Here is a 24,066-nt window from a genome sequence, read left to right on the forward strand (position 1 = left end):
GGAAATGACGTTGTGAAATGTCCTCATCAACCGCGGAAGTAAGAGTTTAGGGCAAACGTTTGTTGTGTTGCGTTTTTTTCTAATCGTACTAATGTCTAAATTGGCGCAATCAAAGTAATTTTTAATAAAAACAGCATTGTATGACCACGATTCACGTACTTTTTGCGTTAAAAATCTTCGGCCGCAGCTATTAAATTCAAGGCGATAATTAAGGTTGGCACGCCTGAGTAAGTACAAAACTGCAACTTGTTTTCTTCAAATGTAAGATAACGAATGTTGGTTTGATTGTGCCCTAACTCCAACAACGTGACCACTGACTTCAATGAAATGTTTACTGTTAACATTGCAATTTGATCTTTTCTGGCTTTTGTTTAATCTTCCCAGCAGGTTGAATGCATCATGTCGTTTCCTCGCCCCAAACCTCAGACCCCTCAGCTTCCTCAACATCTTCTCCGAACCATCGACTGTCATCAAGCGGCTGTCAGAGCAGTGCGCTTCAATGGTGATAATCTATAATATTGATTCGTCTTGTTCCTCCTCCTCTTCCTTTAACTTATTTGTGGTCGTTTGTGCCTCAGTGGATGGCCAGTACATGCTCTCCTGCGGTGGTGACAAGTCTCTGAAGCTGTGGAGCGGCAGCCGTGGGACTTTGCTCAAGACTTACAGCGGCCACGGGTACGAGGTGCTGGACGCTGATGGGTGAGCATCAATGGTCAAATGTGATGTCATAGTGCAAAATAACACCACCTACTTAAAAAGTGTTACACGATACGCATGTATCTTTAGCCAGTGAATACGCTGATTAATATTTAAAAAATATACAATGTTGCCAGTAAACAAGCTAGTAAACTTAGTTAGCAACTGAACATGCTAAAAAATATATATATATATATCGGCAGCCAGTGAAAGCGCTAATGGTGTTTAAGAATTAAGCTGCAAGCCCACTAATTGTTGGCGGTGAACATTCTAAAAAAAAAAAAAAAAAAAAATAAAAACTAAGAAAAATTGTTAGCGCTAGCCAGTGAGCGTGCTAATAAATATTAATTGCTATCCAAAAAAAGCATTTTACCCAGTCAACCTTTAAAAAAAACATTAACAAGTGAAACACGCTCATCAACAATAATGTCAAGATAATAAACATGAACAAATCTATTTTATTTAATCCATGAACCCACTAAAAAACATATGTCAACTAATGAACATGCTAATAGGATAAATAAAGTTTTTTTGAATTTGTGAATAAGTGAACTTCTTTATTTCTGATGAACTAACTGCCTTTTGTTGTTATCGTCTTGTTTGTGCGTGCAGGTCATTTGACAACAGCAACATTTGTTCGTGCAGTTCTGATAAAACGGTGATCCTGTGGGACGTGGCCACGGGTCAGGTGGCTCGCAAACTTCGAGGACACGCCGCGGTCTGTCTGCACCTCTCTTCCCTCTTCTTCTCTTTGTCTCCGTTGACATTTTGTTTGCATCCTTCCTTTATGCAGAAAATCAACTGTGTGCAGTTCAACGAGGAGGCCACCGTCATCCTGTCGGGTAAGCGTAACAAAAACGCAACACGGTTGTTCTGTTGCGTTCGATGGCCGCTGGTTGATCAGAGCATCCCGGTCTTGTTCAGGCTCCTTGGACGGGACGGTGCGCTGCTGGGACACCAGGTCCCGCAAGAACGAGCCCATCCAAGTTATGGACGAGGCCCGAGACAGCGTCAGTAGCCTGAAGGTGTCCAAACATGAGCTGCTCACCGGGTTGGTCCCCTCGCACCGCGTACTTTTTTAGGGAGAGTTAGAATAATGCTTAGTTTTCTCGTAGGAAATAATAATCATCTGTTAGACCCGGGTTTATCGGGAGCAGCCATAATATTAAGGGTAGAAGCTTTAAGTTTGAACATTATTATCTTGTCAAGTGTGAAAAAGTTACCCGCTGAAAAATAAAAGTAAAACTATTTTTGGTTAAAAAAAAAAAAAAAAAGGATTTCCTGAGACTTTTATTTTTTGTTGTTGTGGTTGATGATTGCGTTTAGATCCGTGGACGGCCGAGTGAGACGTTACGACCTGAGGATGGGAGAGCTTCACGTGGACTTCCTCAACAGTCAGACATCTTTTTCGTTGTCTTGTTTTTGTTGTTGTTGTTGTTGTTGTCGTGTCCTTGCCGCTTGTGTCATGCGTGTGTGTTGTTGCTCAGGTCCCATCACGTGCGTATGCTTCAGTCAGGATGGCCAGTGCACGCTCAGCTCCAGTCTGGATTCCGCAGTGAGACTCCTGGATAAGAGTACAGGAGAAATGCTGGGCGAGTGAGTGGCGTCCATCTTAGAATGCAGACTCAGTGAAGGCGGCGGCTATCTTTTGAGTTGTGTGTTTGTGCCTGGCGCCAGGTACACGGGACACAAGATGGAGGGATACAAGCTGGAATGCTGTCTGTCCTGCAAAGACACTCACGTACTAAGCTGCTCCGAGGACGGACATGTCTACTTCTGGGACCTGGTGGAGGTTAGAAACAGAACAATAGCTTGGAAGATGTGACACTGTGTGCTCGTGTTTTTTTTAGCACGTAGTAAATGAAAGACATGTATAAGACAGTGAAGACGTTCCTTAACATATCATTTACAATAGAGATGATGCCCCTTTAGTCAGTGAACGCGTTAACAAACATACTCGTTTGAAAGGGAACGTGTTAATTAACATGTTAGCAGTGAATAAGCTAAAAAAAAAAAAAGAAGAAGCATTGCTTTACCTAGTGAACAAGCTAATAAACATACCACATTAGCCTGTGAATATGCTAAAAAAAAAACACGTTAACAAAACGTACCAAGCTAGCCCGTGAACAGGCTAAAATCATACGTTAGCCAGCAAACATACTAACGAAAATGTCAGCTAGTGAACAACAGATTAAAAAAAAAACACACAATAGCCTAAACAGCACATACTTACCAATTTGCCAGTTAACACAAAATACAATAAATATACACTAGCCAAAATGAAACAGAACGTGACCATGCTACAAAACCTAACATTTTAGCTAGTAGTGAGCATGCTTTTAAAAATGTTAGCCATTAGCAACACACAAACACATATTAGCTAAACAGCACCTACAACCTGAGCCAGTGAACAATCAAATGAAAATAGCAGGTTAGTCATGAAGATGTTAATAAACATATTTTGTTAGCCAGTGAACATGCTAGTTAACGTTAATTAGAATACCATGTTAGCTATTGCACATGTTTACAAACACGATGTTCTCATTGAGTGCACATGTTATCCAGTGAATGTGTAACTTGTGGACTTTGATGCCTAAATATTGTTTTATTTTTGTTCTGTCTGCGTATCAGGGTTGTTTGTCGTTGAAGCTTCTCGTGGGCAAAGCGGTGGTCCAGTCTTTGTCCTTCCATCCTACGCAGCCGCGCCTCCTAACCGCCAGCGAGGGCCGCGTACAACTGTGGGCGTCCGAACCGGAAGATCCCGACGGAAACGACGCCAATGATGCCATGGAAACGTGATTTACCGATTCAACACATCTGGACGTTTGCATTTATTTTTTGTAAAATAGGATCACTGCTAAAATGAACCACGACGACAGATTAGCATGGATGCTAACTCGTTTTTTTATCATTAAGAGCAAGAAAGACTTGGAGGAAGCTTGGAACATTTTCACTCTTATACTTGGTCATGTGACATGCATTTAATCCAAGGTTTTGTTTTATTTTAAAGTACCTGCCTTCCAAACACGTTATCAATTTATTTTTATTTTGATGATTTCCAAGGAAACCCTCCATTACATAACTCCCCTGTCTCATCAATTTAAAAGTTTGATACATTGCTAATAATGCGGATTAGCCAGTGGACATGCGAATAGGTTTTTAAGTGTTAGCCAGTGAACACACTAGACTGAACATCCATTAACCAGCAAACGCACTAATAAATGTACTGCGTTAGCAAATGAAAACACATATTAAACATAAGGTAAGCTTATGAATGTGCTACTAAGCACCCACTGGCCAGTGAACAAGCTAATAAACAATTGATAGCCTGTGGGCACGCTAACTATTAGCTAGACAACATGCTAATAAACGATAATCAGTATCCAGTGAATAAGCTAATATACGTTAGCCAGTGACCATGAAAGTAAACGTGAATACGCAATATCATCTGGTGAATGTGCTTCTAAACACTAGCCAGCCAATAAACAATTATTAACCAGAAAACAGTATTAAACACATTTACTCAAGTTAAACATCTTAATTATTAGCTAGTAAACATAAAACAAGCATTAGCCAAAGTACCAGCCAGTAAACAGTATTAATGTTAGCCAAAGGGACATTAGCGCATAAGCCAGACACATAAATTTAACCTTAGCTGGTGAAAACACTAAAAAGCATTTCTGTCAACTGTTGAACACCTGCAAGGCAGAACTTGCTTGTTTTGTGCTTAATTCCTCCAAAGGTTCCAGTGTACTGTAAAGCTCCTGTAGTGCAAACGCACTATAAATGTAAACAAAGGCATCGCTCCTTAGTTTTAACACATTACATTAATTGGGAAAATATATTTTATGAAAAACAACACTTTTATTTTTGCCAATCAACTCCAATAATTTAATAATACAATGCATACTACGAAACGTGCGAAAATCTGAAATATTTGGAATATTAACTGACTTCTTAACTCATTCACTGCCATTGATGCCTATAAACGCCAAAGATTCATTTGAACTATTTATATTAGTGTAACATTTTTTCACTTTTGTTAAGAGTATGAAAACCTAGACATTTTTTAAATAATCTTTTTTTTTGGGGGGGGGGGGGGGTTAAAATTAGGGTCGTCAAGCGATTACATTTTTTAAATTGTAATTAATCGCATGACTTCAGCCGTTAACTCACGATTACTCACAAACAATTTTTTCTAGGTTTTCATACTCTTAAGTGAAGTGGAAAAAATGTTAAACTAATAGAAATAGTTCAAATGATTTTGTTGACGTCTATAGCCGTCAATGGCAGTGAATGAGCTAATAATTGATCTACAATGTAAGAGGCGACGCCAGTGCCACCGACAGTTCCTGAGGAGGTCCACCCAGCAGGGCCGTGTCCTGCAAGAGATTGACCAGCTCCACCGGCTCGGCGCTTCTCCCGGGCTTGGGCACCGTCCTCTTCGCCACCTTGTCGCTGCATCCGCTCAACCGCGACGCCAGCGACCTCTTGGGCCGCGTCATCTTCTTCCGCTGCGGGTCGTGTGCGACGCCGTGCCGCCGTAGACTCTGCTTCATGGCAAAGGTGCGGTCGCAACCCGGGTGGTCGCAGGCAAAGGGTCGCAGCTCGTCGTGGAAGGACTGCAGGTGGCTCTGCAGGTTGAAGGTGGTGGTGAAGGAGCGGTCGCACTGCGGGCACCGGTACACCAGCCGCGTTTCGGCATGCACGTGACGGTGCTGCTCCAGGAACCAGGCGTCCTTGAAAGCTTTACCGCAGTCCTGGCAGAACACTTTGATTTGGTGCTGCTCTTTGCGGTGACTCACGTACTCTGTCCAGGTGGCGCCTGTGAAGGCGCAGCCCGAGTGGTTGCAGGGGTAGCCTTGGTGCACCTTGGACAAAGACGGCAAAAGTATTCACGTTCTGGACTTAACTATAAGTATAAATATGTGTGTTAAGAGAAAAAAAAAAACTGACGTTAGTAGTTTGCCGCTATCTGGTTTGTACAAATAGTCTCACGGATTAATTTTCACCTACTAAAGTTGTGTCTCAAGCGAAAACGGGGGTTTACTGTAGAGATGGGACAATGAAGCCTTGTGAAGCTTTTGAGGCTTTCGGCTGATTGATTTGGAAAAAGAGTCGAAGTTTCAAAGCCCCATAAGATAGAGCGTACCGGTGACATCTGGTGGTCAGCTGGAGTCATAGCAGCTATAATATTCAAAGTGATTCGCCTGATTGATTTATATTCCAACATAACACCAGTACATTCAGTCTAACATTTGTGTCTGTCTAATGATCATTCAGGTACACATGGAAGTGTTACAATATTTTGACACTGTACCAGTACTATGGTTCAATGTGATGTCCTGTTACTCATTCGATTTTTATAAACATGATTTGGATATGACACGAGTGCGCTGTGAAGCCAGATGACAAGTATTTCAACATCAGTCTTTGGAAGATGAAGACTGAGGGTCTTGGAGAAGCGCTTATAGCAACTCGGTGGAAAATACTTGGGTCAAGCCTGTATCTTCTACACACGATTTAAAAAAATAATGCATAATTGGAAACTTTAAATGCATCATTGTGGGAGTACTTTTGTTGGAAACATACCGAATAACTAACTTTTCCAGGTGAACATAAAGTGAAGCAAATATCTACATGAGGGAATTGTGCTTGTGCCCAACTTTTTATATTTTTTTGTTTTACAAGTTCTTATTCAAGAACAATATTTGCTCTATTGTGTTCGGCTTCAGCTGACACCGCGCCAAAAATTTTGAATCAGTTACGTAATTTCCGGTATCTCATTAGCGCGCATACGTCATCAGCACGTGATCACGGAGGGTTGCTCCGGGCTTTTGATACATTGTTTCGAGCGGTCTGTCTCACTCGGCTGACACACGTTGCGGAGTCTCAGTGTCAAAAGTCCCATCTCTAGTTTACTGTGACTCACTAACCTTGAGGTGTCGCTTGAGGCGGCTCGGGTAGTGAAAGCGCATGCCGCAGCCGTCGTGCGTGCACGCGTAGGCTGGCAAGTGCGTGTGGCGCTCGCTCATGTGGGCTTTGAGCTGCTGGTGCTTCTTGAACGCGGCGTCGCATCCGTCCGCCGTGCAAGAGTAGGGCTTGCTTTCCGACTTGACGGCGTGCACGCGGCTGATGTGGCGCGCGAGGTTGGAGTTGGTGCCGAAGGCTTCCGCGCAGCCCTCCGCCGAGCACGGGAAGGGCCGGAGGCCGCTGTGGATGAGCTGGTGGCGGGCCAGGTGGTACGGGCTGAGGAAGGACTTTGTGCAGCCGTCTTGCGGACACGCGTGCGGCCTGACGCCCGTGTGCGAGCACAGATGGGCGTCCAGCTTCCACTGCTTGTTGTAAGCCGCCGTGCACGGCGTGAAAGAGCAGATGTAGCGCCTGTGCGACCGCGCGTCTACCTCCATCGTTTCTGGCTACGATCCACTCGAACCAGTCGCTGTTACATCAACAATGGCAGTCTCTTTTGCGACTGTCACACGTTGTCGCTGGACGCCATATCTTCCCACAATTCTCTGGTGGATGACGTTTTGCGGAAGTGCGTCACACCCAGCAACAGAGATGTTTTGTGAAGAAGAGAGTTTTTTCGTAAACGTATCGTATTATTTATACAATAAAATGAATTCTCTCAACCATAATCAACACTTTAATCCACACACTATCTACTACTGTAACGGCGAGTAATGGCTTTAAAACAAGAAATGTAAATTTGTTACTGTCTTTATATCATTAAAATTGATATCTGGTATTTGATTTTGTCAAAATCTCGCCCATTCACAACTACTAAAACGTCACTGACGTAGTTCTTAAAAAACAACCACCCGCATGTACTGTTTTGGGGACGCTCGGAGTTGCGACAATACACCAATTTACGGCGTCGTCAAACTTGTTATTACTAAAATTAAAAGTAACATTTTACGTGTCTGCGATTAGTTTTATTATATCACGTTGTATTATATCACGTTATCACAAATCATTTAGGCCTACCATATTTAAATGTATGGTTTGAAAAGCGCAAGAATTTCACCGTTTTAGGATCCTCACATTTGCGACAATATACAATTTACGGCAGCTACAAGCCCACTCAAAATGTTCGCATTTGTAAAACTTTAGCATTTACTTCAGTAAAATTAAACGCACTCCTAGTATGAAAAGTCTCCCCAAATCTGCCTCGGGTTTTTATTGAGGCACTTCTCGTGACGTTTAGAGGGCGTCGTGTGTTTGAGCTAGCTAAAGCTAGTTAGCCGCTCCGCTCTCCAGTTCCACAAAACATCTCTGGTGGCCGCTGGTCGTCGCCCGCCTGTGTGTTTACACTAACACTTGTAAGTATTTGAGCTTACTATTTAAGGTTACACCTGAAAGTTGCACATTAACAAGCTGTACAAGTCGGTGTGTGGCTCGGAAATAAGATTGTATTCGCGTCGCAATCACGTAGAGACGTGTGTTAGCATGTTAGCTCACTTTGCTCGCTGGTTTGACGTTACACTCCAGATAAACCGTTTCATTTGTGTTGCGTTGTGTTAAATATCACTATTGTTACCCTCATACATTACACATTTTGTTAAGATAAGTAACGCCGTCGTTGCTATTCCTATCTGCTATTGTTAACTTTTGAGTTGCTGTGCTGCCAAAGGGAGAAATGCACTTATACGAGACAAATCTGCATATACAGTTGAAAACACTCAGTAGTCACCCTGTATTTGTATAATACGACGTGTTACACTTTGTTCATAATCTGTATTAAGATATACTTTGAGTTTGTTGTCGTTATAGGTGCACCCCAGAGCACCTTTCTAGGCACCATTTTACTCACTATATCATTCATATGTATTTCATTATTTTATTTCCCAACATAGACTGACTCTGTGAGCCGTGCAGAGGTCTCGTCGCCAAAATGGTGAGATGGGCATCACCTTACATTCAAGCATTGTTGTTTTCCAACACAACAAACACTTTTGTGTTGTCTTGCAGGGAGAACGAAAAGGAACAAATAAGTACTACCCACCGGACTTCGATCCGGCTAAGGTGTGTGAGATGATGGTGCTTTCCCCCACAATGTGTTGTTTTGTGAGTTTTGTTGGTTATTTGTTTGTTGTTTCTCCTCCAGCATGGCTCTCTCAATGGCTACCACAAAACACACGCCCTGCGAGAGCGTGCCAGGAAGCTCTCCCAGGGCATCCTCATCATCAGGTTTGTACACAACTAAAGGCAATTTTTGTACTAAGAAATTATAATTATTATAAGGTCACCTCACATTGTTACTGCCCCAAATATATATATATTTTTTAATAATTTATTTTCCCCTCTTGAAAAGGTGTCAGTTTATTACATATTTTTCACCAAAATATACAACTTCATCCGTTAAATACTACAACTCTTTTCTAAAAATGAACTTTGTTATACTAATATTACATTGTCTTTCTTAGGGGGAAAAAACATGTTTATTATTCTAAAATTACTTTTTTTAAATTCCAAAACAAATGCCAATTAATTTTATTCTTAAAAAAAAACACAAAAAAATGTCACTTTCAACATTCTTATAATAAGAATACATTTTATTGAAAAATGTGTGCAGGTTTGAAATGCCGTACAACATTTGGTGTGACGGCTGCAAGAACCACATCGGCATGGGTATGTATCCACTATGTTATTGTTGTGATTATTTTTCTATCTGCACTCGCTCAGTCACCAGGGTTTGGTTATTGCTCAGGTGTCCGGTACAATGCGGAGAAGAAGAAAGTCGGCAACTACTTCACCACGCCCATCTACAGGTGAGAACAATTGAGGACTGCGGTGTGGGTCGTAACTGCAATCGAGATTCAAATCCGTCCTCTTGGCAGGTTCCGTATGAAGTGCCACCTGTGCATCAACTACATCGAAATGCAGACGGACCCGGCCGCTTGCGACTACGTCATCGTCACTGGCGCCAGCAGGAAGGAGGAGCGATGGGACATGGCTGAAAACGAGCAGATACTCACCACCGGTACTTGGGTGGCACTTTTTACAATGGTTTGACATGCTTGTTGAGAGCATGTGAAGGAAACACAGGTGGGAGGAGGAAAGAAAGGAAGGATGGCAGAAAAATGGGAAGGAGAGAAGGAGGGGGCAAGAAAGGAAATCCTTTCTTCCTTCCTCCTCCCTTTATCCTTTGTGTGTAAGAAAGGAAAGACAGAACAATGTGAGAAGAAGGGAAGGTAGGACAACAGACATGGGAAGGAAAGAAAAAAGGAAGGACAGCAAAAATATTGGAGAATTAGGGAGGAAAAGAAGGGGGGGAGGAAAATAAATAAGAGGAAACTAAATAAGGAAAATGGGAAGGGAAAAAAAGAAAGACAGAAGGAAATATTGCTGGTAAGAGCCAAGAAAGGAACATAGGAAAATAGATACATGGCACAGAAGGACTGAAAGAAATGTCAAAGTGAAGGAAAGACAGTGTAAACCTGAGGGAGTAAGGGAGTGAAGGACAAAAGAAGGAAAAAATGGAAAGAAGAGAATGGAGAACAGCAGGTTTACAAAAAAAAGCTGGAAAGAAAGAAAAATGTAGGACGAAAAAGAGATGAGAAGGAAAGAAAAAGAAAATAAAGAGAAAAGAGCGGAAAATCATGGAAGGATGACACGAATGAGGGAAGAACGGAATGACAAAAAGAAGATGGAGGGATAGAAGGGAAGGGAAGAGGACTAGTGAAGGAAGGGAGGAACGACAGTGGTAGAGGATGGGAAGGAGAAAGTTGACAGGAGGCAAGGATGAACGGAAATTAGGATAGACAGCAGGCAGGAAGGAAGGAAGGAAGGACTAAGAAGGACAGATGGACAGCGAGAAGAAAAAGAATAGGAAGGACAGAAATAGATTGAGAGAAGAAAGTAAGCTAGGATGACAGAATAGTGAGAAGAAAAGAAGGAAGCAAACAATTACAGGGAAGGAAAGAGTACATGTATGGAAGGAGGGAAGATGTCAGAAAGGTAAAGGCAAAGAAGGAAAGACAAAATGAAGTAGTAAACATGAATATGGCGGGCATGTGTCCCGCCCCCCCCCCCCCCACACACACACACCAGAGCGCGAAGAGAAGGAGAAGCTGGAAACGGACGCCATGTTCAAGCTGGACCACGGTGGGAAAGACAAGGAGAAGCTGAACAAGGCTCTTCCTTCACTCTTGGAGCTGCAGGACCACCAGGCCGGATGGAAGGACGACTTCCAGCTCAACAGCGCCCTGCGCAGGAAATTCAGGGTAAAACCACCGTACGCACTGTAGTATTTTGTGTGTTGGATGTGTACCTTGATGGGGCAAGCGTCCTCGTTATGTGTTTTGATAGTTTTTCCCATTCAATAAATGGCTGAAAGTGCATGGGTTGACTGCGTCTCTCCTTGCCCACATTCGAGGGCATTACAGTACTGTATTGAAGGATAGGGAAAGAACTCTGCTGCGAATAGCAAAATTCACAATTAATGGACACCTAGCCTATTGTGGTTTGTATTTGCCTATTGATGCCCCAAAATGGTGGTCAAGCACTATTCATGTCCAAAAGAAGCTCACCGGTTGTACTTTTACGCCGCAGATGGAGAAGAAGGTGATGGTGGAAAAGGAGGAGAAGGACGACGCAGTGAGGGCGAGGACCAACCTGAGCATACCGCTGCTGCCGGAGCGCGAGCAGGACAAGAAGCTGGCGGCGCTGCTCAGCTTGCAGACGCCAGACTGTGAGTTTTCCAAAACACGCAGGAAATCACAATTTACTTTAGAGGCGGCTTAGGCTCGTCGCGGCCATTTTTACAAGGTCAAACTCCAAAATTTTGTCGGATTGCTGCCAGGTTTAAACCTTATAAAATAGACGGATGGCCGATGCTAGTTTGACGAATATCATTTTGGCTATTGTGTCTGGGCGGAGTACAGTGTAAGGACAGACAGCAAAAATACTTGAGGAACTGACAAAATATATCAAATATAATATGTCACAACATGGCTGCAATAGACCTGACTAATAAAACGTGAAGCTCTTTCCCTTCCTATCAACTTTAAGGTTCACAGTCTGTATAGCAAAAAATATAATGACTCACTGCAAACCCCCCCCCCTCTACACCAAACACCCCCCCCCAAAAAAAATAATTATGGGGGGGAAAAAAATATGGTTGTTCTTGGAATGATGGCTTTTTCTCTCAAAAGGCTTCCGTTTAATAATTCTAGAAAATGCTCTATTCTTTTCATTTATACTTCCATGATACCTTAAAATAAACTAATCCATTATAATGTTATCTCATAATACGGCTTTTTCCTAATTTTTTTACCCTGTTCTCCTAAGATGATCTCTTTACCCAAATAAAATTTGACTTTATTCATGACTAAAATCCTATTTCATTTTCGTTGGATTATAATTAATCTAATATATCTAAAAAAATATAGATATTTTGTTCCTTTAACATTACAGGAGATTTTTTTCTTGATAAATTCAACATTGTCATATTCAGATTTTTTCCCTCATATCTGACAGATTTTTTTTTTGTGATTTCTTGTAAACATGCAACTTTTTTATTTATATTTATATTCAGATTTTTTTTTTTAATGCAAAACTGTGTCAAGATTCTCCTTAGTTTTCAGTTATTCTTGTAATATTCAATCTTTTTGTGTTAGTTTCCTTATTTAAAAGCACTGGGGAACCTTGAATGGAATAATTGGATTCCCGTTCATTTCAATGGGAAAAGATGATTTGGGTGAATTGCAACAAAACCAACTTGAATCTTGAGGCACCACTGTACTGTAAAAACAAGGACAAAACAAACAAAAAAAGCCATGATTTTGCAGTATATATAAAATTATGCTTGACTGAACTTCAAAGTTGATGCTCAGCCCCCCAAATACGTTATTGAGCCGAACCCTGTGTGGCCCCACACAGCTTACGAGGACAAACAACGCAACAAACGTCAGGAGATCTCCTCACGCTCGTGGTTCGGCGCCACTCAAGGCGGCGGCGCCACGACAACCACCCCCGGCAGTCTGCTCCAAAAACTGGGCCTGCAGGGCAAAGAGGCGGCCGTGGCAAAAGCTCTGGGTCCCTCACGGACCCCCCTGATCCGCAGGAAGCTGGAACCCCAGGAGTCGACGGCGGCGCAGGAAGTCGGAACTACTGAGCAGGACACAAGTTGGAGCTCCTTGGTGCCCAATTACAGCGACTCGGACTCGGACCATGGTCACTGACGGCAAGTGAACCACGCTGACTTAATGAATGACGCCTTCCCGGCAGGCTGCGGGAATTCCCCAGCCTTCCGGTATGTTCCGTCTGGCCGCTGGTGACACTTCAGCACAAACAGGACGTCCTAATAACTTTTGCTCCCATTGATTTTTTTTTTTTTAACTCCCGAAAATGGTCAACTGTTTGCAGTTTTAAAAACCAAAACAAATTGACTGATGTTTTGGATGTAGTGTACCTAATGGAGTGTTCACCAGGACGAAAAAATAAATGTCCAAAATCATTTGACACATGACAGTTCTCAGTGTCTTTAGTTCAAAATGTTTTTTGTTTTTTTTTTAGAATAGATGTATTTAATTTTTCAGAATTAATTTGATTTATTGTGAGTAATAATATTACTTAAAAATGATGCAATTTAACACCCACAGTGAACCATCTATTCCTGGAGAACTGGGACCGAATCCGGCCACAAAATCAAATCCTCGAATAATTGGCACGCTTAACATAAAGCCCAGCATAACACATTTTAGCAAATTTTTTCAAAACATTGTATTGTAAAGTTTTACCTGAATGTCTCATTTTCACTGCAACATAAATATTGACAATTGAACTATATATATATATATATATATATATATATATATATATAAAAAACGTTTTGCACTTTGTACTTTAAACAAACCCAGCTTGTGCAAAGGTAAAGTCACAATTGTGTAATTGTGTTCTGGGCTTTCTGCCATTAACTCATGTTGCATGTTCATTGTTTGGATTTCCGAACATAAATTTGTCCAAAGCTTTATTGACTCTCAGACACGATGCATACAAATCCTTCCTTTACCAAAATTTTACCCTCAGGAAAAAAACTAAAGTAATCTTCCACAGACGCATACAATTAAATGTCTCTCAAATTGTTCTCCTCTCAAATAAACAAATAAACGCCTTCCCCCAAATAAAAGGTAACAGAGGTACCGTGCAAAAAAAAAAAAAGAAGCCAAACAGTATCAGCTCACCACCGGAATCAAAGTCCAACATTTTGTTTACCAAACTAGTCTAATTTCCCGACTTTTGTGCGAAAGTACGGGGGAGGGTTGGAGGGAGGGGGCGGGGTCCTGGTGCCCTGGTGCCCTATACTAGTCGAGTCCCCAACCTGGTGGGGATCACAGTCCACTCAAGTCGCCATGGCTCCATGGAGGTTTCTATGTTGGGTCATACTCTTATGCCTCCTGTGCAATGTCTCCGAGGGGGGCTTAAGGTGAGCTAACACGCTAACGCTAATGCCAGTGGTGGGCGGTCAGGGCCAGGCTAGCAAAGCCCTAAACATGATCAGAAGCACGGACCCGTATTCATCCAAATAGTTAATGGATTTAGATCCGTTTTTTTTGGGGGGGGGGTCCAATCACATTTCAGCATCTGTGTTTCCAGGTTGGTTCATCTGCGCAGGGTCTTCAGAATTAGTAGTGCTTAGTGATTCCAAAGGCATGTAACATCAACATTTGTCTGACTTTTTAAAAATGTTTTTAATCCGGGGGGGGGGGGGGGGTATATGCTCAAAAACTACATTAGATTTTTAATGTCATTAAGGTATTTAAGGTCATGGGTGAGGTAGGAAAAACTTCGACTGTGTGTAAAATATGTGGAACTGTATGTTAACAATAGAAAACTATTCTATTTTTTTTATAATGAATTAAATGAACCAATTACATGATGAAATGTGTTTTTTAAATTTGTACTGTATGTCAAATGACTAATTTGAGTTTTTTTGTTTGTTGTTTTTTTACAAAACGTGTGTAAAAATGTCAAACTTAACAAGTTATGTTTTATTTTTTTATTTAACTGTTTGTAAATTTGTATATAAATTTGTGCATAATTTTTTTTAATTTTAGTTACAATTAATCAATTTAAAAAATAAAAAGTTAAATATAGACATGGACTGTATGAAAAATAGATTAAATTTTTTATTATTTACAATAACAACAACAACCCTTTTTTTTAAACATAAATGCAAAATTGTTTTACTATTTAAAAAAAATTTTTGTTAGCGATATTAACCAGTTGTAATCTCTGTTAAACATAATGAATTTTATTTGAATGTGTAACTTTGTTGTCATGAGAGAAATCATTGTATGTACGTATGTTTCTCTAATCGATGTGAAAGTCGCGGCCCAAGTACCAAATGCACCGCCTGCCACTGGTGAACACTTTACATGAACGCTTACCTACTAAATCCGCTTTTGTGCTCTTTGCAGAAAAAAACTCAAAAGGTAGGTTTTGATGGTGTAAGTAGGTTGCGCCGATGGCACATTTTATTAATTGTGAGTTTCCCTTGCAGATTGCTAAAAAAGATCGGGTAAGTAACCGCAGCCCTTCATCCATTTAAACCAAATTATTATGTAATAATTGGCCCTCAACAACAAAATAAAAAAACTCAACTCAATTGATGGAACGTGTCCTTCAAAGGCCACATTTGAAGGCCTGTGATGTCATCGTGACACAAAACAAGCCAGGAAATATCAAAGGTTTCTTCGAAAGTAGCCTTCAGAGGCCACATTGATTTGAAGGTCCACGATGTTGTAATGCAGTGTGAAGGCTGGTTCACTTGTCCCAATTGATGCAATGTGTCCTTCAAAGGCCACTTGAAGGCCTGTTGATGTCGTCATAACACACGAAGGCCAGTATATATCAACTGTTTCTTCGAACGTAGCCTTCACACATTTGAAGGTCCACGATGTTGTAATGCAGTGTGAAGGCTGTCCTAAATGGAAGATTTCCTTCAAATGTGGCCTGAAGAGGCTGCTGGATTCCAATGGTCATGATGTCACCACATAGTGTGAAGGTTGTATCAAACAGAAGACTCCTTCAAGTGCGTCCTTTGTAGGCCACATTCTATATCTGCAATGTCATAAAAATGGTGGGGGGGGGGGGGGGGAGGAACTGACAAATCGATGGCTTCCTTCATGTGCAGCCTATACATTGTCCGAAATCAATTGTCCTTAGTGGGCTTCAAATTGAGTTTTTCTTTTAGCAATGCTAACAATTTAACTTTCCTTTCAGGTTGCGCAAGTCACACGATGCTCCAAGGTACAGTTGAAACCAGAAGTTTCTATACACGGGTCTGTCAATTATTTCTGTTTGCTAAATGACACAATAATGAGAGTATGTTTTTTTTTTGTGTGTAGACACTTTAATATGAGTATAGTGAGCTTACAGATGATGATGATGTCATGTCTTTGTTAAGTGTCAGATCGGTTTACCAGCAACGTTTGAGTTAATTAGAGCCACACCTGCAAATGCAGTTGAAGGCACTGCTTGTGTAACATCATCAAAGTCAAGAGACGAAGCATCGGGAGCTATTCAACCACCTTAAGAGAAACTTAATTTGAAGGTGGAGGACATAACGTCAATACATAAAATATATGTATTTAGAAGTTTGAGTGTTTTGTTTTGCCATTTGTTATTGCTGACAATGCAGCTTTCTTTTCAGCATTCCAGCACCAGCACCAATACCAGTACCAGTACCAGTACCAGTACCAGTACCAGTACCAGTAGAAGTTCCAAGGTATTTTGTCCCGCACTACTCTCTGATCAAAACATTTCTGTCCTTGAACACATCCTTAAAAACAAAGCCAGATGTGAATGTGGTGGTGGGACCAGTGGCAGTAGTTACGAGTAGTTCGCGCCCCACAACATCAGGTGGGCAAACTTGGTATTTCAAAATTGACACATGGGACAGGTAATTTCTAAATGAAAAGCAATTAGTCCTTTTTAAATATTATTATAATTAATTAAACAATTAGTTAATAGTGTGTGTATTTTTTAATTTACTTTACATTTTACAATAAATAAATGAATACATTATTTAATAGATAAAAATGAACATTGTGTAAAATTGTTTATTTTCTAATTCTTTTATTATTTACAATAAATAAATTAGAAGATTATTTAATCAAATTAATGTAAACAAGGTAGATTTATTTTTTATTTTATTATTCATGATAAAGTAAACATTTTTTAAAAATAAGTTGAATAAGTTTTGATTTCACTTATTTTTTTTACTGTAGATGGTAATATTTTTTAATAAAATCAAAATTTTAAATGTTAGTTTTAAACATAAATGGTTTATTTCCCTTTTTATATTTACAGTAAATCAATTAGCCAAATGTTTAATAAAATTAAGAGAACAAAATTTGTCAAATTAATATGCAGTTATTTTTCTTAGTGTTTTCGTGTTCAAATTTTTTTTGAAAAAAATAAAATAAATGCTTTATTTAGTGAAATTAAAAAATGCTATTATACAAAATAGTTTATTCTCTATTGCATAATTTACACTACAACTTGCCACTTATGTATTGAGATAAAAAAAATGTTTTTTTTATTTTTACTTCTTTTTAACAAACAATAATCAACTAATTGTCCCAATAAATATTACAATGCTCCAATTTATCACATCATTGAACTTGAACTTCAGGTTCACCCTGGTGGCTCCGGACCTGCTGAGGACCGACAACCCGGAAAACATCTACCTGCAGGCGGAAGCCATCGCCAGCCCCATCGACGTGACCATCATGGTGACCGACGTCACCAAGAACATCATGCTCTTCACGGACACGCTCACGCTGGATCAGGCCAACAACTTTCATGCTCTCAAGTCTGTCCAGGTGAAGGCATGCTCGCATTTTGGTTGTCACAAATTCAAGGCATTCTACAGATGCGGCTTCAAAAATATGCATTTCAAGGTTGATGATGTGATAATGCCGAGCCAAGGCTGTCCCGAATCAAAGGTTCCTCCAAATGTATCAAACATGGCTGGGATATCAGTTGTTTACCCTCAAAAAGTCTTGGCCAAATGTCCAAACTTGTAAGATGATCTTGTTTGCCGTCAGATTCCCTCTGATCCGTTGAATCGCGAAGAGACAAAGAACAAGTATGCGATACTGAAAGTGACATTTGGTGACTACCATGAAGAGGAGAGGACCATCATGGTGTCCTTCCACTCTGGACACATCTTCATCCAGACAGACAAGCCCATCTACAACCCCGGAGATGAGGGTGACACCTTTACTAAAATACATTGAAACTATTGGAATCTAAGGAGAATCTTAATGGGAAAACTTTTGAATTGTTAGGGAAGGTGATATAATATTTGGGTAATCCAGACTAAAACAACCAGATGTGCAAGTATATTTGATAATGATCAAAAAAAAAATATATAATAGTACGGTAACGAGCTTCCAAATTTATCGCTGCATGGAAATTTACCAGAAACGTTCTGGATGTGTTCCCACCACTTTGCAAAACCACACCTAACGAAATGGATTTAAAGTTGTTGGGTTTTTTTTTCCCCCTTCCTCAGTGCGCTTACGGGCTTTTGCGTCGTCGCTGTCCTTCAAGGCTATGGACAGCTCTCTAACGGTAGACATACAGGTCAGCAAAATCGATTATCATTGGTTAAGTTATTTTTTTCCCCCCCACAGAATTGTATTAATATGTATGGTTGTCTGTGACAGAATCCCGAAGGAGTGGTGGTCAAGCAGGTCTTGAGGACTAAAGCTTCTTCCGGCGTCTTTTCAGACTCTTTTTACCTCACGGAAATGGCCAAGTAAGTAGTTTGATGTCATCCGAAATTGCTTCAAGACCAGGTCAAAATCTTTAAAAAGTAATTTGGGATCAGGTCAGGACCAAGACTGAGGAGTTGAAACCAAAACATTGCGGAGTTAAGATCAGGTCAATACAAAGATTTTGAAAGACTTCAAAACTTTGAGGGGTTAAAAAGACCAAGTCGAGACCAACACTTGAAGGACTTAAGACCAAGTCAAGAAGATCATAACTTGAATTTAAGATAAAACCAAAACGTTTTGGCGTTGAATCACAGGTGAGACCAAAACATTTGCGATCAGGTTAAGACTGTGAGGAGTCGAGGCTAAAACTTTGAGTAGTTTAGATTTAACTCATTTGCTTCCAAAACCGTATAAAAACGTTCTATTTTAAATCTTGCCGTGGTCCCCAAAAAGTATTTATACATTTTTAATGTTTTTCTTTTATGCTAGAGCTGACCTGAAGAGGTCGTTTAAAGCAATTGTAGTTGTTACTAAAAACGGCCAGCAGGTGTCAGCAGAGTATAAGAGATCAGCCAGGGCCATGTTGCAACAAGCTCTTTTCCCCAGGTTTGTGAATAATGATGAAGCTTAGCTATATTCTAATGCTAATTGCTGCAAAATGGAAACAGATACAAATATTAAAAAATAAAAAATCCTGATAAAAGAAGAGACTCTAATCTTTCTTTTGGTAGGTTCCATGTTTTTATAGCAATAGAGCACAATATTCTGTGGGTCTTGCAAAATCAGTCCAAATCCAGTAAAACAGCCGAGGAAGGGAGCGAAGGGGGTTGCTTCAGTGAAAACGGCTGGGAGTTTATGAGTTAAGGACTTGACAAAAACTTCAGAGTGCAACGTTAAACAACTGAAGAGCAAATAATGATTTGAAATGTGTTTGTATGACTTGAACCAGTGAAGGCATGTGGAAGGTGATTGCCAAGTTTGACCACTGGAAGCAGAACACCTTCACCTCACACTTTGAAGTGAAGAAATACGGTACGGTTCAGTCCGCCAATGTTTTCATTTGAGCGCGACTTTTTGGAACAACGTCACTGATTTTCGACTTTTGTTTACCTTGCCAGTGCTCCCTGCCTTCAACGTGACCTTGACGCCTAAGAAGTCCTTCCTGAGCCTCGATGACAACGAACTGGAGGTGGAGATCTTGGCCAGGTACACACACAAATGCAACTTTGTCCTATATGGCCCGGAAGTATGAGTTTGTCGTGGAATTGTGAAATGATTGTCTTTTAGGAGATTTTAACAATGTAGTGGTCCCTCGCTACTTTGCGATTGACTTATTGTGGATTCACTCTGTCGCGGATTTCTATTTCGGTCAAAACATAATAAGTCAATCGCTACATACACTGTAGCGCCATTGCATACGAAAGTGCATCCAATGATGTGTAATTTCAGCGAAAATAAGCATTAATATTCACACTCACATGCATAAAGCATAATAAAACAAAACTTACGGCATTCCTGCTTGATAATTCAACGTGGACGGCAGTGGGTTGCTTTTCAATACTGCTCGGTGAAGGCGGACATGTTGTTTCACTCGCAAACAGGAAGTACATAAGCGATAATACTTTTCCTTTAAACAAAACTAAAATCTGTAATTATCCATACAAACAATTAGTAAACCTTTTTTTCATGATAAATAAAAAAATGTAACCTTATAATTGTTTTAACGACTTCTAGTTTGCAGAACTTCACCTATTATGGGTGGGTGTGGAACATATCACCCGCGAAAAGTGAGGGAACATTGTATTGTAAAGCAAGTCAACCCTAAAAAAAAATCTTGACAATAATATGTTCTCTGCAGCCCCACTTCCCTAAATACGGTATTTTGGTTATATTGCGGTAATGGAACATAAGTTAAGCAGCAAAATCCAGCCATTTTTATTATTATCAGAAGGCGGCCATTTTGCCACTTGCTGTCGAGTGTCACAGTTGCTCAGGTAAAAAAAACAAAATTAAAAAAAACAAAAAAAAACAATCACAGTTCAGCTGCAGAAAACAGGTGAGCTGTGATTGGTCGTTGCTTGAGCCCTGAGCATCTGTGATGTCATCTACAGTCGACAGCAAGTGGCAAAATGGCCGCCCCCTGAGATGAATAAAAACAGCTGGATTTTGCTCCATAACTCATAATTCCACAAATGTAATATTATCAGAAGGTCATGTTTAGACTAGTGAGGTCACATTTAACATATTGTTGTCAAGAAATGTTTACAGTTGATTTCCACGTTAAAATATGACGGTGCTGGGTTTCAGGTACTTGTATGGGGAGCCGGTTGAGGGGACAGCCTATGTGTCGTTTGGGGTCAACATCAACAAGGAGATGAGAAGGTTGCCTTCAGTGAAGCAGGTATTAAATGTGAGTCGCTCGAGTACTAGACAAGTCCACCCAGAGGGAGCAAAAGGCGGATCTTCAAGTTCTTCGTTTTGATTGTGATGATTAAAGCTGGAGGGTGGAGTTGCCAAACTCAGTGTGGACGAGCTGAAGGCTGCATACCCCAATGTCAGGACTTTGGTGGGGAACTCAATCTACGTCAAAGCTTCTGTCCTCACCAAGACAGGTAAGGACATCAATAGTTTTAGAAAGTCTTGAAATCAAGACCACATCAACCAAGATCAAGTCAAAGCCAAGATTTTGACAGTTGAGAGTCAAGACCAAGATGTTAAAGCGTTTTTTTTTTTTTTTTTTAAATCAAGTCTAAAGAATGAATTTGAACAATTCAGATCAGGTCACGAGCAAGATTTGAAAATTTGAGGCCAAGTCAAAACCAAGATTTTGAGGTATGAAGACCAGGTCAGGTCGAGACCAAGACTTTGAGTCGTCGAGACCAAGTGAATATCAAGAGATTGAAATTTTAGACCAGGTCTCAGTCTTCTTTGAGGGAAGAGTTGAGATCAGGTCAAGACCAGAACTTTCAACAGTTGACATTAGGTCAAGAGCATCACTTGTAGAGAATTTGAGAAGTTGAGACTGAGGTTCAGACCACTTCTTAGAGGAAGGGGTTGAGTCCAAATTAAGATCAAGATTGAGAGAAATTAAGACTAGGCCAAGGGCACAAGTAAATCAAGACCACAACATTGAATACTTGAGAAAAGTTGAGACCAGGTCAAGAACAAGACTATGATGAGACCAAGTTGACTTTTTTGGTCTTGTCAAGTCAACTTGTATTTTTGTGCTTGTGAAGGCAGTGACCTGGTGGAAGCCGAGAAGACGGGGATCAAGATTGTGGACTCTCCCTACGTCCTGTCCTTTAAAGACACAGTCAAGTACTTCAAACCGGGACTTCCCTTTGACTTTAATGTAAGTTTGTCATCATGTTCATCGGTCGAGTACCTTCAGATTTGCAAGAAAATGTGCTCCCGTGTGTTTTCAGATCCAAGTGAGCCACCAAGATGGTTCCCCGGCCCATAACGTCCCAGTGAAGGTGAACCTCCTCCAGGATCCCGTGATGATCAGCTCGGGTACAGCCAGGCTCACGGCCAACATGCCCAAAGTTCAGAGCCAAGTCCTCATCGTAAGAATAACACCAACACCAGAACTTTATGACAGACTTGAACTCGTTTGCTCCCAAAAGCGTATAAATACGTTCTATTTTAAATATTACCAGTGTTCCAAAAACGTATTTATATGTTTTTATATTATATATATATATATAAGCTATATTCTAATGCTAATTGCTGCAAAACGGAAACACATAGAAATATACTTTTTTTTTCTGATGAAAGAAGAAACTTTCTTTCTTTTGGTAGGTTCCATGTTTTTATAGCAATAGAACACAATATACTGTGGGCCTTGCAAAATCAGTCAAAATCCATTAAACCAGCTGGGAGCGAAGGGGGTTGCTTCAGTAAAAATGGCTGCGAGTGAATGAGTTAATTAGTTGAGGCCAACAGCAGGTCATGACCGAGACTTTAAGCAATTGAGACCAAAACCAAATCGTGATTAAGACGCTGATGAAGTTGACAGACACGCAGACCTAGTCAAGACCAGGGTTTTGAGGAAGTTGAGATCAAGATCTATTCAATATCCAGATTTTTAGGATGTTGTGACCAAGTCAAGAACTTTAGGGAGGTTAACTCATTCACTCGCAGCCATTTTGACTGAAGCAATCCCCTTCGCTCGCTCCCGGCTCTTTTACTGGATTTTGACAGATTTTGCAAAGCCCACCGAATATTGTGTTCTATGGCTATAAAAACATGGAACTTCCAAAAAGAAAGATTAGAGTCACTTCTTTCTTTAGGAAAGTACTATCTGTTTTTCGTTTTGCAGCAATTAACATTAGAATATAGCTAAGTTTCATCATTATTCAAAAATCTGCTTTGAACTGTGGGTAAATCAGCTTGTTTTCAACATGGCCCTGGTTGTTCTCTTCTACTCTGCTGCCACCTGTTGGCCGTTTGTAATGACTACCATTGCTTCACCTGTTCTTTCAAGAAGTGAAGACCAAGAGAAGTTGTTGTGTTTGTGCCTTCAGGCCGAGACCCAGCAGGCCGGCCTGAGACCAGAACAGCAGGCCAAAAACCAAATGGTCCTGATCCCGTACATGAGTTTCTCCAGTCAAAGTCCCAACTACCTCTACATCTCCACCAGTACCAACACGGCGTCTCTGGGAGACACGCTGGCCCTCAAACTCACCATCGATACTGCAGACCAGAACACCAGGCAACACATCAAACATGTCACCTACCTGGTCAGGAAAAAAACACACACAAAAAACACAATAACATTGTAACTATTAAGATTTTATTCTTATTATAATCTTTATTTTCATGAATATTACAACTGAATTTTTGTAATATTCCGCTTTATTTTTGTAATGTCACAGATTTATCGTTTTAATATTATGACTTTAATCTCTTCTATGATATAATTATAAAACACTTCAACTTTTCCTTATTTTTTTTTAAAATCTTTCTGTTATATTACAATTTTATTCTGGCAATAGCATAGCTTTTATTCACTTGACAATAAATATGTTTATAATTAATACTAATTATAATTAATCATTTTTATTCTCATTATATTTCAACTTTATTTTCTTTTAATATTTTCACTTTTTCACATAATATTGCAAATTTATTTACACAATCTTACAACTTTATTCTCATAAAATTACAACTTTTTTCATAATGCTGTCTTTAAGTTATGCCTTTTTTCTCGGAATACTTTAACTTTATTCTCGCAAAACTATGACTTTTCTCCTAATATAATGGTAAATGGACTGAATTTACATAACCTTGAAATAGTTTGACTTTTTTTCTCAACACATTTTTAAGTTATTTTAGCTTTATTTTCAATATAACTTTTATGATTTCTGTATATGTTCCTGTAATATTACAGTATGTTTTTAATGCCTTTTTTATTCAGTATTTTAAAAAAAAAAGTCATTTAATGACAACTTTATTCAAGTAATATGAGTATTTTTGCATAAAATTGCAATGCAATTATTATAACTTTAAGTAATATTAACACGTTTTGTGTAACACTGCTTGCGACGTTATTTTTGTCATACAGTATTACAACGTTTATGTGATATTAAGACTTTTTTTTCCTCCGAACATTATAACAATGTTCGTGGAATAT

The 24,066-nt window shown here is 40.0% G+C and overlaps 4 protein-coding genes across 8 annotated transcripts in view; 3 read left to right on the forward strand and 1 right to left on the reverse strand.

The window, feature by feature from the left end:
- Positions 1–4,759, forward strand: wdr83 (WD repeat domain containing 83). 2 transcript variants are annotated; one of them, XM_086083707.1, is made up of 10 exons: positions 1–227; positions 385–502; positions 579–699; positions 1,309–1,414; positions 1,490–1,538; positions 1,621–1,747; positions 2,023–2,090; positions 2,184–2,292; positions 2,374–2,488; positions 3,328–4,759. In XM_086083707.1, exons 2-10 carry the CDS (start codon positions 400–402, stop codon positions 3,493–3,495), a joined length of 966 nt encoding a protein of 321 aa, XP_085939833.1. In that variant the 5' UTR covers positions 1–227; positions 385–399; the 3' UTR covers positions 3,496–4,759. The 2 variants fall into 2 exon arrangements, with proteins under 2 accessions (XP_085939833.1, XP_085939834.1); XM_086083708.1 differs by having other exon boundaries at positions 388–502.
- Positions 2,946–7,218, reverse strand: LOC147169216 (transcription factor IIIA-like). The gene is made up of 2 exons (XM_086083705.1): positions 6,633–7,218; positions 2,946–5,567 (listed from the first exon to the last, which is right to left on the reverse strand). The coding sequence occupies exons 1-2, from the start codon at positions 7,104–7,106 to the stop codon at positions 5,010–5,012; spliced, it is 1,032 nt and encodes a 343-aa protein (XP_085939831.1). The 5' UTR covers positions 7,107–7,218; the 3' UTR covers positions 2,946–5,009.
- yju2b (YJU2 splicing factor homolog B) lies at positions 6,573–14,128 on the forward strand. The gene is made up of 10 exons (XM_086083706.1): positions 6,573–8,021; positions 8,556–8,596; positions 8,671–8,724; positions 8,807–8,889; positions 9,275–9,330; positions 9,410–9,470; positions 9,540–9,682; positions 10,753–10,925; positions 11,254–11,392; positions 12,583–14,128. Exons 2-10 carry the CDS (start codon positions 8,594–8,596, stop codon positions 12,882–12,884), a joined length of 1,014 nt encoding a protein of 337 aa, XP_085939832.1. The 5' UTR covers positions 6,573–8,021; positions 8,556–8,593; the 3' UTR covers positions 12,885–14,128.
- The window catches only part of LOC147169218 (complement C3-like), a 27,476-nt gene continuing 17,439 nt past the window's right edge, over positions 14,030–24,066 (forward strand). For 2 of the 4 annotated variants that reach the window (XM_086083699.1, XM_086083702.1), the window contains exons 1-15: positions 14,048–14,128; positions 15,123–15,223; positions 15,928–15,954; positions 16,358–16,432; positions 17,342–17,531; positions 17,757–17,922; positions 18,227–18,297; positions 18,381–18,472; positions 19,381–19,463; positions 19,550–19,637; positions 20,739–20,841; positions 20,929–21,043; positions 21,668–21,783; positions 21,857–21,997; positions 22,958–23,173. In XM_086083699.1, coding sequence (XP_085939825.1) covers positions 14,063–14,128; positions 15,123–15,223; positions 15,928–15,954; positions 16,358–16,432; positions 17,342–17,531; positions 17,757–17,922; positions 18,227–18,297; positions 18,381–18,472; positions 19,381–19,463; positions 19,550–19,637; positions 20,739–20,841; positions 20,929–21,043; positions 21,668–21,783; positions 21,857–21,997; positions 22,958–23,173 — 1,650 coding nt within the window. In that variant the 5' untranslated portion in view covers positions 14,048–14,062. Of the gene's footprint in view, positions 14,129–15,122; positions 15,224–15,927; positions 15,955–16,357; positions 16,433–17,341; positions 17,532–17,756; positions 17,923–18,226; positions 18,298–18,380; positions 18,473–19,380; positions 19,464–19,549; positions 19,638–20,738; positions 20,842–20,928; positions 21,044–21,667; positions 21,784–21,856; positions 21,998–22,957; positions 23,174–24,066 lie in introns of all 4 variants that reach the window. The other 2 variants (XM_086083701.1, XM_086083700.1) reach the window with 2 other exon arrangements.

The sequence above is a fragment of the Leptonotus elevatus genome, chromosome 8, assembly GCF_054856555.1.
Source record: "Leptonotus elevatus isolate MCC_2025b chromosome 8, RoL_Lele_1.0, whole genome shotgun sequence".
In the NCBI taxonomy this organism is placed as follows: Eukaryota; Metazoa; Chordata; class Actinopteri; order Syngnathiformes; family Syngnathidae; genus Leptonotus; species Leptonotus elevatus.